Here is an 11,895-nt window from a genome sequence, read left to right as displayed (position 1 = left end):
GAGCCTTAAAGCCTAACTCTCGCCAAAATGCAACCTAGGATCTTTTTGTGAATGTACCCGAGTCAAACTGTAGTTTAAAAGCATATTTAGGACGGAAACGCCACTTTTAAGATGGACCGTATTCTGGTTTTTGGGTCAAATGGCCTTTTGAATGGGAGTGCTAGGGGCGCTACGATGCTAGCCTCAAAATATCTATGTTTAAACCACTAAGAAGGCTCGACACAACATGAGACTTTGCTCCAAGTATCACCAGGGACTCTACACCTTAACCACAGCACTGACAACATTGGTTGTGTACCCAGAGTTTACTAAAAGAGGTTTTAACAACTCACCGTAGCTCTTGTTGTTTCTGGCTGCTACCACCTCGGCAGTCACAACGAGTCGATATCTAAACAAGTAGCCCCAGATTTAGGATATCTTGGTCACCGGTGTAGTTAAGGTGTAGAGTCCCTGGTGATACTTGGAGCAAAGGCTCATGTTGTGTCGAGCCTTCTTAGTGGTTTAAAAACAGATATTTTGAGGCTAGCATCGTAGCGTCCCTAGCACTCCCATTCAAAAGGCCATTTGACCCAAAAACCAGAATACGGTCCATCTTAAAAGTGGCGTTTCCGTCCTAAATATGCTTTTAAACTACAGTTTGACTCGGGTACATTCACAAGAAGATCCTAGGTTGCATTTTGGCGAGAGTTACGCTTTAAGGCTCTGACCCACCAACCCAATAATCGGCCGTCTGACAGTCTGGCGAGGTCGCTGACTCGAGTCTGGTCGGTGTGTGTGAGTACGTGCTGTCATCAGCTGGAGGAGTGTTTTTTGCACATCACCAAAGCGTATGAACGTAAACAGAATGTGGAGAGCATCTGGACGAGCCGACTCACGGGACGGGCGAATGCGAAGTCTTCTGCACACACATGTTGTGCCACATGATGGTTCGCGTACACAGCTGCACAAACAGGGTCACAGACAGCCAGCTCCACACCTTATTACATGAATCAATCTGAAAGCTGCTGAAGGAAGCAAGTCATGACTGGTATGATAAACCTGTTATATTACCACTGCTGAGCTGAGAATAGAGGGACTGAGGCTCGTTAGACTAGAGGGAGAGAGACTAACACTGCTGGGTTCCTCCATCTGTTTAAACAATGTATTTTTAGCTTTCACACATAGGCCTCTGTTCCACAGTTCGATGTGGACTGTTATTAGGTATTAGGCATGTCCCAATCCGCGTCCTTTAATATTGGCAATCTGCAGATACAGAGTCTGAGCCAATGCTTATATTTCCATAAATGTTTTATGAATGAAATCGATTCATATGTTAAATGGTTTGGTTTAAAAAATGGTTTTGTATTTTTAAAACCTAAAAATTGATATCGATTCGAGACATTTTCTGAATTGTGCACCCCTACTGAACAATCTCCCAACAACTACTATGAGTAACACCGTTAAGTTTTGTCAACATACTGTTGACTGGACCCGCAAAGACACACGTAACGACCATTAGAAATCAAAGGTTCATGTCAAGAACAAAACTAAATCCATTCATCGTCGTCTGCTTATCCGGTATCGGGTCGTGGGGGCAGCAGCTCCAGCAGGGGACCCCAAACTTCCCTTTGCCTGACTGGGGGATCCCGAGGCGTTCCCAGGGCAGGTTGGAGATGTAATCCCTCCACCTAGTCCTGGGTCTCCCCCGAGGCCTCCTCCCAGCTGGACGTCCCTCCACCTAGTCCTGGGTCTTCCTCGAGGCCTCCTCCCAGCTGGACGTCCCTCCACCTAGTCCTGGGTCTTCCCCGAGGCCTCCTCCCAGCCGGACGTCCCTCCACCTAGTCCTGGGTCTCCCCCGAGGCCTCCTCCCAGCTGGACGTCCCTCCACCTAGTCCTGGGTCTTCCTCGAGACCTCCTCCCAGCTGGACGTCCCTCCACCTAGTCCTGGGTCTTCCCCGAGACCTCCTCCCAGCCGGACGTCCCTCCACCTAGTCCTGGGTCTTCCCCGAGGCCTCCTCCCAGCTGGACGTCCCTCCACCTAGTCCTGGGTCTTCCCGAGGCCTCCTCCCAGCTGGACGTCCCTCCCAGCTGAGTCCTGGAGTCTTCCCGAGGCCTCCCTCTCCCTAGCTGGGCCCAGCCCTCTGCGCCCCTCCACCTAGTCCTGGGTCTTCCTCGAGACCTCCTCCCAGCTGGACGTCCCTCCACCTAGTCCTGGGTCTTCCCCGAGGCCTCCTCCCAGCCGGACGTCCCTCCACCTAGTCCTGGGTCTTCCCCGAGGCCTCCTCCCAGCTGGACGTGCCCTCCACCTAGTCCTGGGTCTTCCCCCGAGGCCTCCTCCCAGCTGGACGTCCCTCCACCTAGTCCTGGGTCTTCCCCGAGGCCTCCTCCCAGCTGGACGTCCCTCCACCTAGTCCTGGGTCTTCCCCGAGGCCTCCTCCCAGCTGGACGTGCCTGGAACACCTCCCTAGGGAGGCGCCCAGGGGGCATCCTTACCAGATGTCCGAACCACCTCAACTGGCTGGATACTGCGTAAGGCGATATATTGGGATTTTTTTAAAGTATAATTTTAGAAAAAGTAATATTTAAAAAAAAGACACGATGTTCATAGAAGTCTAAGAAGTTTACTTTAGGTCAACAATCCAGCTCACAGATAATCTAACTGCCAGTTTGGGATTGTGGTTCCCAGGTTCTTAGTGAGCTAATGTTTATATGCTAAAGTAGGCCAAAGTTCAGCCATAGCTACGTTGTTAGCTTCTAGCAAAAAGTCAAGCACTGCTAGCCATTGCTAGGCACGGCTAGGCACGGCTAGGCCCTGTTAGGCACTGCTAGACACGGCTAGACACGGCTAGGCCCTGCTAGGCACGGCTAGACACGGCTAGCCACTGCTAGGCACGGCTAGGCCCTGTTAGGCACTGCTAGACACGGCTAGACACGGCTAGGCCCTGCTAGGCACGGCTAGACACGGCTAGCCACTGCTAGGCACTGTTTGCCACGGCTAGCCACTGCTAGCCACTGCTAGGCACGGCTAGCCACTGCTAGGCACGGCTAGGCACTGCTAGGCACTGTTTGCCACTGCTAGGCACGGCTAGGCACGGCTAGGCACGGCTAGCCACGGCTAGCCACTGCTAGCCACTGCTAGGCACGGCTAGGCACTGCTAGGCACGGCTAGCCACTGCTAGGCACGGCTAGGCACGGCTAGGCACGGCTAGCCACGGCTAGCCACTGCTAGCCACTGCTAGGCACGGCTAGCCACTGCTAGGCACTGCTAGCCACGGCTAGCCACTGCTAGCCACGGCTAGCCACGGCTAGGCACTGTTAGGCACGGCTAGGCACTGCTAGCCACTGCAAGGAACTGTTAAGCGAGGACACTAGTGGTGTCTCAGCATAGCCATCTAGCAGTAGGACTATGGATATTGCCTTTTGGAAAGTCGATACAGTATTGCAAAATAAAATATCGCGATGCTCAAGTGTATCGATTCTTTCTTACACCCCTAGTCCCCGGTCTCCGTGGTGAAAGTCCTGTCTTGTTTGACCCAGCCACCACATCGGCATTTCATACTACTCGCTACCGTAGTCGTGCTGTGATCAAGAAATATGCTTCCCCTTGAAATACATTTAAAAAGAGAGAAAAATGTGCCCGCGTACACGAATCAATAGATTAAATAACGTGACCATTTCACGAACTGCTGCGAGACTGGTTGTATAGTTATTGTTCTTGGTGTGGACGGCCCTTTAAGAGACAAGCTGCTGGGTCTGACCTGACCTTCCCATGGTGTCCGCTGCTTAAATAAGAATACACTTCATTATTTAATCTAAGAGATTCATCCCACCAGCTGTGCTTGTGGGAATTAGTTCATCCTCCTCCACAGTAGTCGGGGTCAAGGCAACGATCCCAGAGGGAGGCCTGACATCAGCAAGCAACAGTACATAACACGGGAACTTGCAGAAACTGTGGTTTCATCGTGGCTTCATCGCGGGGTTTGCAGCTTTTAGATGATGTTCACGTCGCGTAATTACATCACTTCATAACGTCGCTTCACCACGCCGCTTCACTTCATCACGCCGCTTCATCACGCCGCTTCATCACGCCGCTTCATCACGCCGCTTCATCACGCCGCTTCATCACGCCGCTTCACTTCATCACGCCGCTTCATCACGCCGCTTCATCACGTCGCTTCATCACGCCGCTTCATCACGCCGCTCACTTCATCACGCCGCTTCACCACGTCTCTTCATCACGTCACTTCACCACGTCTCTTCACCACGTCACTTCACCACGTCTCTTCACCACGTCGCTTCACCACGTCTCTTCACCACGTCTCTTCACCACGTCTCTTCATCACGTCGCTTCACCACGTCGCTTCACCACGTCACTTCACCACGTCTCTTCACCACGTCACTTCACCACGTCACTTCACTTCACCACGTCGCTTCACCACGTCGCTTCACCACGCCACTTCACTTCATAACGCCGCTTCACCACGCCTCTTCACTTCATAACGCCGCTTCACCACGCCGCTTCATCACGCCGCTTCACCACGCCACTTCACCACGCCGCTTCACCACGCCGCTTCACTTCATAACGCCGCTTCACCACGCCACTTCACCACGCCACTTCATCACGCCGCTTCATCACGCCGCTTCACCACGCCGCTTCATCACGCCGCTTCACCACGCCTCTTCACCACGCCGCTTCATCACGCCGCTTCACCACGCCGCTTCACTTCACCACGCCGCTTCACCACGCCTCTTCATCACGCCGCTTCACCACGCCACTTCACTTCATCACGCCGCTTCATCACGCCACTTCACTTCACCACGTCTCTTCACCACGCCACTTCACTTCACCACGCCTCTTCACCACGCCACTTCACTTCACCACGCCTCTTCACCACGTCACTTCACTTCACCACGTCGCTTCACCACGTCGCTTCACCACGTCGCTTCATCACGTCTCTTCACCACGTCGCTTCACCACGTCTCTTCATCCAGCGCTTCACCACGTCGCTTCACCACGTCGCTTCATCACGTTCTCATGGCAACAGCTGCTCTTGTGTGAAGTAAACGCAACATTTTTCATCTTTCTGCTAAGATATTTGGGACTTTTTTGCAACGATAATGAGGGGATTATGACATCATGCAAGCCTCGCATATTTTGCGTGGAAATCGGCAATTTATGCGGCGAAAGTGCGGCGTATTTGAAAAGATGCGCCCCGAAATAAATCAGCAGACTTTGGCTGGTTATGCATTGAGTTATGAGATCACATATTTCTGGAGGGACTAGAAAACAGACCAATATAAAAAGACATTATGTCATTGTAGGGGTGGGAATCACCAGAGGCCTCACGATACGATATCACCACGATACTTATGTCACGATACAATCATCACGATACTTATGTCACGATACAATCATCACGATACTTATGTCACGATACAATCATCACGATACTTATGTCACGATACAATCATCACGACACGGTATCATCACGACACGGTATCACCACGATACGATATCACCACGATACTTATGTCACAATACAATCATCACGATACGTATCATCACGATACTTATGTCACGATACGATATCATCACGATACAATCATCACGATACGGTATCATCACGACACGGTATCACCACGACACGATATCATCACGATACGGTACCATCACGATACGATATCACCACGATACGATATCACGATACAATCATCACGATACGGTATCATCACGATACGATCATCACGATACGATATCATCACGATACGATATCATCACGATACTTATCACGCTACTTATGTCGCGATACAATATCATCACGATACGATATCACCACGATACTTATGTCACAATACAATCATCACGATACGATATCATCACGGTACTTATCACGCTACTTATGTCACGATACATATCGTCGCGATATGATATCATCGCGATACGATATCGTCGCGATACGATATAATCACGATACTTCTTCACGATACAATATCATCGCGATACAATATCACCGCGATACAATTCTGTCAAGATACGATACCATCGCGATACGATATCATCACGATACTTATGTCGCGATACAATCATCACGATACGATATCACGATAAAATATTACGTATCATCACGATACTTATGTCACGATATGATATCATCACGATACGATATCATCACGATACGATATCACGATAAAATATCATTACGTATCATCACGATACTTATGTCACGATATATCATCACGATACGATATCATCACGATACGATATCACGATAAAATATCATTACGTATCATCACGATACTTATGTCACGATATGATATCATCACGATACGATATCATCACGATACGATATCACGATAAAATATTACGTATCATCACGATACTTATGTCACGATATGATATCATCACGATACGATATCATCACGATACGATATCGCGATACTTATGTCACAATACAATATTATTGCGATTTTAAACATATTGCAATATTCTGCGATATATTGCAACTCATTACCTTTTTCCCAACTTCAACTTTTCCCCAACTTCAAATGACGTCCCCAAAAGGAACAATGTCAACATCTGTTTAATCTAAAAAGATCCATGTCTCTGTTTGTTCATCTCACACAACTGTACTGCTGCAAAATGGGATTATCAAGCAGACAAACTGACCAACACATATATAATAATAATAATAATAGATCCATACTTTGTGTCTGTGTATCGATACAGTATTGCCACGGAAAGTATTACATTATTATATATTTTTATTATTATATTATTAAATATCGATACTCTGCTGTAGTCATTGTGTTGTGATTTCTCCAGCAGCTCCAGTGGAGTCTGAAAAGTGAGCATGTTTCAATAATCTAAAAAGGGGGCTCTTTGTGGGATCTCTTCCAGTCTTACAGTACACCCTGCTTTGATGTACAGAAAGATATCAATAATAAAGCAATCTGCTGGGTCACTGAGCCGACTGATTGGTTAATCAATCACAGGACGCGACCAATCACACCTGTTTCTCTCCAGTGCCCGCTTATCACACGAAGACAAGATGGTGAAAACTGCCGAGCACAAAAGCGATCAGAAAATGTCAATTTGTGCAGCAAAACATATGCTACAACAGTTCCCATTGATATTGACCATTACCTTATTCTACTGTTTGCTTCTGCGTGGTATTCAGATCACCACACGTTCAGTCCTAATGCAGAATAATCCAGGAGAAAGCAACAGACTTTTGTTTTAACGTATTAGAGCAACATTAAACTGTAAGCTGGTTACTGAACAAACAAAAAACTGCAGACTCATGTCACAAACAATGTTCTTACTACAAGAGGAACCTACGGTTATGAGGTGTTGGTTAGGCAAGCCGAGGGGGTGGGGTGTGTGTGTGTGTGTGTGTGTGTGTGTGTGTGTGTGTGTGTGTGTGTGTAAGAGTGAATGCTGAACCACTGCCCTTCAACAGTCTATCCGTATCTATCCAAGCAACTTAATATTTTGTTAGTAGGGATGCCACAATGTTCTTACTACAAGAGGAACCTACGTGAACCTATGTGTGTGTATGTGTATATGTGTGTGTGTGTGTGTGTGTGTGTGTGTGTATATATATGTGTGTGTCTGCGTGTGTGTAAGAGTGAACGCTGAACCATTGCCATATATATATATATATATATTTTAATATATGATACTCCGATACTACCACACCCGATACCACCTTATAGCAACGTGACATTAACTTCTCCGTCGAAACAGATGAGAAAAGGGTATTTTACAATAACTTTGAATGCACCACAAGGTTTACCAGTTTCAAGTAAACGCACCCTTTATTCACGTCTGCGTCGTTTATTCGACAACAGCGGTGACCAGTGCAAGTTGTGTTTTTTCACTCATAGCTTTAGCAACAGACTGCTTAACGTCCCGCTGTTGGAATCCTCTCCAGTGAAATACAGTCACACTTTTACACCGTTTAGTGTCAGCATTTTAACCGTGTTTAATCCAGCGACTATCTAACGGTATGCTAACATTAACGTTACCTGCTGCCAAGTGTAACGTTAACGTTAACTAGCGTGACATGCAGCGACGCTTCTGTAACCTCTAATGTCTGTTTCGGAGCATTTTAGCACAATATGAGATCGTATTCTGAACGAGACGCCATTATCGGTCAGCTGGAGAAGCCAGACCTACGTGACGTCATTTCCGGTTTTCATGTTTTGTATTACGTCTCGCGCACGCGCAGAACGTACGCTCAAGTCGGCGTCTCTTCGGGGTGTTCTGAGGGACTTTTTGGACCGACTCGGGGAGGCAGGCGACGGTCGGCCGTCGGGTTGGTGTATCAGGGGCTTAAACTTAACTCAGTATTTTGATATCAGGAATTATACAAGTTATTTTATTGACACTAGCTCAGGGAAATATTCAGCCCATATAGGCACTGACATAGCACTGGCCTGGTACTTTGTTCTAATTGACAACAATATCAGAGCAGGCCAAAATATCGGCACTCAGTATTGGCAAGTACCCAAATGTAAGTACTTCTACTTGGTCTTTAAAAAAGTGGTATCGGTGCATCCCTATTTGTTAGTATGCTTTGGTTGTCTGATGAATTGATGTAGAACGAGGAAGCCGCTAACTAGCTTTTACAGTCCAGGCAACTCCTCGATGAAGGATGGTCGGGAGACGTCGTCATAACGTTGTATTCAACAGGTGCTTTAATTTCTTCTGTGCAGCAACAACAACAGGGACCTTTTTATCAGTCATACTGGAACCTGAACCTATCTGCTGATTACTAGTTTCACTACCTTTGAAAAAGCATGCACGTCACTGTGTCCGGTTACACACACACACACACACACACACACACACTAAAGGGAAAGGCTTAGCTGGTAACATTCTTCATGGAAAATGAGAGCTGTGCAAGTTTTACTTTTGGATCTAGCAGTTTGTGTCCATTTGCCTGACATGCGTGATAGTCACGTCGCACATCCTGCGACGTGACTATCACGCATGCGCACATCGCAATGTCGATGCTGAAACAATATATATCGTGCAGCCCTATTAGTCAGCGACCATGTTCATTATACAAAATCCTAAGCAAACATCTGGTAAAAATAACAAAAGTAATTGGTGCTTTTTGAATCCCAAGTGCCAATAAATCAGTGTATGTTGGTCAATCCATGTGCGTATGCATGTATCCCTGAAGAGAGGAAAGGATGACGCTACTGATGTCATAAATAGTTTGTGCTGGGCACACACACACACACACACACACACACACACACAATTTCAAAGTCCCTGCATGCCACATAGTTGGTTAATCCAGTGGCTGTCTCAGCCTGTTCAACCTGTTCTACAGAGAAACTATAGACACATTGAAGCTAGACAACAATAGATGCTAATCCGTCTGATTCAGATCAGATCTGTGGATTTTAAGTCTCACAGGTAGCTTGTTAGTTGGACACGCATTTCGCTAGACTGTCTTCAAGTAGGGTAGATATTTTTTAAGTGGGTGGGACATAAATCCAGACTTTATTTCAGCTTTGCTAGCATGAGGAACACAGCTGTGTCTTTCTACAATCCCTTCAGTTCTCGGATCATTTCCAGCACTTAATTGGGATAATGAATTACCCTCCAAGTACAGTGTTGGATACATCTACAGGAGGAAACACTCCAGAGTTTAACGTTTCCCTCCGAACATGTAAACGCAAATGCACCCTTTACAAACTGAACCTGTTCAGGCCTGAGCAGAGTCCATACTCGGTAGCAGGTCTTGCTGCAAGTTATCATGTAAAAAGAGCACGTGTGTGTTTGTGACAGCACTGCTGACAATTGGTGGCTGGGAATCATTATGAGGTGGCCATTTGTGAAGATACGGTACAAAATACATCATCAAAATGTCACTTTAGTCATTGTCATCTTCTCTTACCTTGCCGGTCTTGTGGTCGAACCAAACCAGGGCATGATTCCTGGACAGCACCTTGCAATCAAAGGTGGCGTTGTTCTGGGCCGGCCGACACCGAGCCACCGACCTGCCGATCTTGACTGGCTCATCCAGGTACACATGCCGCTCCTGGAAAGGGTGCGAGTTGGGTCGGCAGGCGAACACAGCCAGCGAAGAAGGCATTGATTTTGGCTTAAGAGTATTACTCCAACCAGACACGTGGGAAAGGTTTTCTTGATCCAGAGTGGCAGTCTTCTGTTGCAATACCCAATGAATAATCTACTATATCTGTGGCCTATATGTAGGCAGAAATGGTAGTACTCTTAAGTTCCTAGGCACTAACTAATAAACATTGTCCACTGTGCACAGCCCAGGCTGCACCGCTCTCCCACTTCGATTCAACAAGACTCTCCTGTGTTTGAAACAAATGAAAATAAAAAAACAAACCAACAGGTATAAAACAGACAAGACATTCCCCTTACTGACTGTCCACCAAAGCTACATAACGATACTTATATCTGACAGCAGGCACTATGTACAGACCAGGGTGCTATGTGTCAAGACATACATGACTGAGTATAGCACTGACAGCTTGGAAAACAGCCTCCCACGTCCATCAAACTATTCCAGCACTGAGGCAGACGAGGGCAGCCAGTCAGCCACCACAAACTTGATGTTTAGTCCCCCAAGATAGCAACAGCTCACACCAGTTATTGTGACTACTGATTGAATGAGTTAGTGCAACAAGCCAGTCGGCTTACACACATTTGGCGTGTGTCATCTGTACTCTATCCGTCATTTACAGCCATAATCTGTGTGACATTGTTTCCCTGATACAGGGAACCTAGGCTAGCTACCTTACGCTACCACTCTCTCCACAGAACACCTATAAGGTCGCTAATGACACCTAGCAAGACCAAACACCCCTGAGTTATTATACATTAACGGTCAATTAGGAAAACTAAAGCAGTTCCGTCTCCTCTCTTACAGAGGTTTCAAAACACTCAGACGGGATGAACGGGGGATTAGCAGGTCTTCTTGTGCAACTAAAATGCTAATTGGCTAGCTCGCTAGTGAACAGGCAAAGCGCTAAACTCTCGGCCAACGGTTTCTGGCGTTGTACCAGCAAGCTAGGCTAGGCTAGGCTAGGCTAATGAGTGCTGACAAACTTATCAACCGGGTCTTAAATGGTTTCTCCCCACCCCTCTCAACCAGTTCGCTTACCGGATGGAGGCGAAATGCCATCCCTGTCTCCTGGAGCAAATAAAACCAGCAAGCTAGCCCGCCTTTTGGCTACTACGGAGCCCTGCAAACAAACGTTAGCATGAAGGTGGTGAGCTCCCGAGCAGCTAGCCAGCTAACTGACAGTCAGGGCAGAAACAGACGCGGAAAAATCAGGGGAGTTTCTTGACTGCGGGTCCTCACGCATCACACCGGCCCGATTATCTTCCAGGGAAAAAAAAACTCCGTAAAGCCACAAGTTGCGCTGCCGTCGTCTGTCTCAGTCCAGGGCCGTGTTTGCCGAGACGGGTTTGATTTAAAGCCGTCGCCTTCCTACAGTTTTCTGGAAGGAATCTAGAAGAAGTTGTCCTCCTCCGCAGGTCCCAGCCGCCATAACGTTACTGTAACTAGAGAGCAAACAGGCGGGGTGGTGCGTTCACGGCCCGAGTCACATCCACTCCACTCACCGTTGACTCTGAAAATAACGTAGTCTTCATTTTACATTAAATATACGCAGTTCATTTGGGGGGTTAAAGGGATGCTATGGGAACCCATTTATGCCAGGGAAAAAAATATATATAAATTGGAATTATTATTATTATTATTATTATTATTATTATTATTATATATTTTTTATTTTATTATTTTTATTTGTTAGGGACCATGTACAATTTTTAACATAAATGTTGCCATTTGAACATGACAACCTACATCAATATAATGCACATTGTGACACACTCACACACACACACACATATATACACAC

General features: G+C 46.9%; 1 protein-coding gene across 12 annotated transcripts in view; it reads right to left on the bottom strand.

Annotated features, from left to right (window-relative positions):
- Positions 1-11,558, bottom strand: part of slmapa (sarcolemma associated protein a) — a 92,468-nt gene extending 80,910 nt beyond the window's left edge. For 7 of the 12 annotated variants that reach the window (XM_078247617.1, XM_078247624.1, XM_078247622.1 and 4 more), the window contains exon 1: positions 9,894-11,558. In XM_078247617.1, the coding sequence (XP_078103743.1) occupies positions 9,894-10,091 (198 nt within the window). In that variant the 5' untranslated portion in view covers positions 10,092-11,558. The remainder of the gene's footprint in view (positions 1-9,893) is intronic. The other 5 variants (XM_078247626.1, XM_078247627.1, XM_078247629.1 and 2 more) reach the window with 2 other exon arrangements.
- Between the last annotated feature and the right edge of the window lie 337 nt (positions 11,559-11,895).

Source organism: Sander vitreus, chromosome 4, assembly GCF_031162955.1.
Source record: "Sander vitreus isolate 19-12246 chromosome 4, sanVit1, whole genome shotgun sequence".
Classification (NCBI taxonomy): Eukaryota; Metazoa; Chordata; class Actinopteri; order Perciformes; family Percidae; genus Sander; species Sander vitreus.
This window is presented reverse-complemented; position numbering and strand designations above follow the sequence as displayed.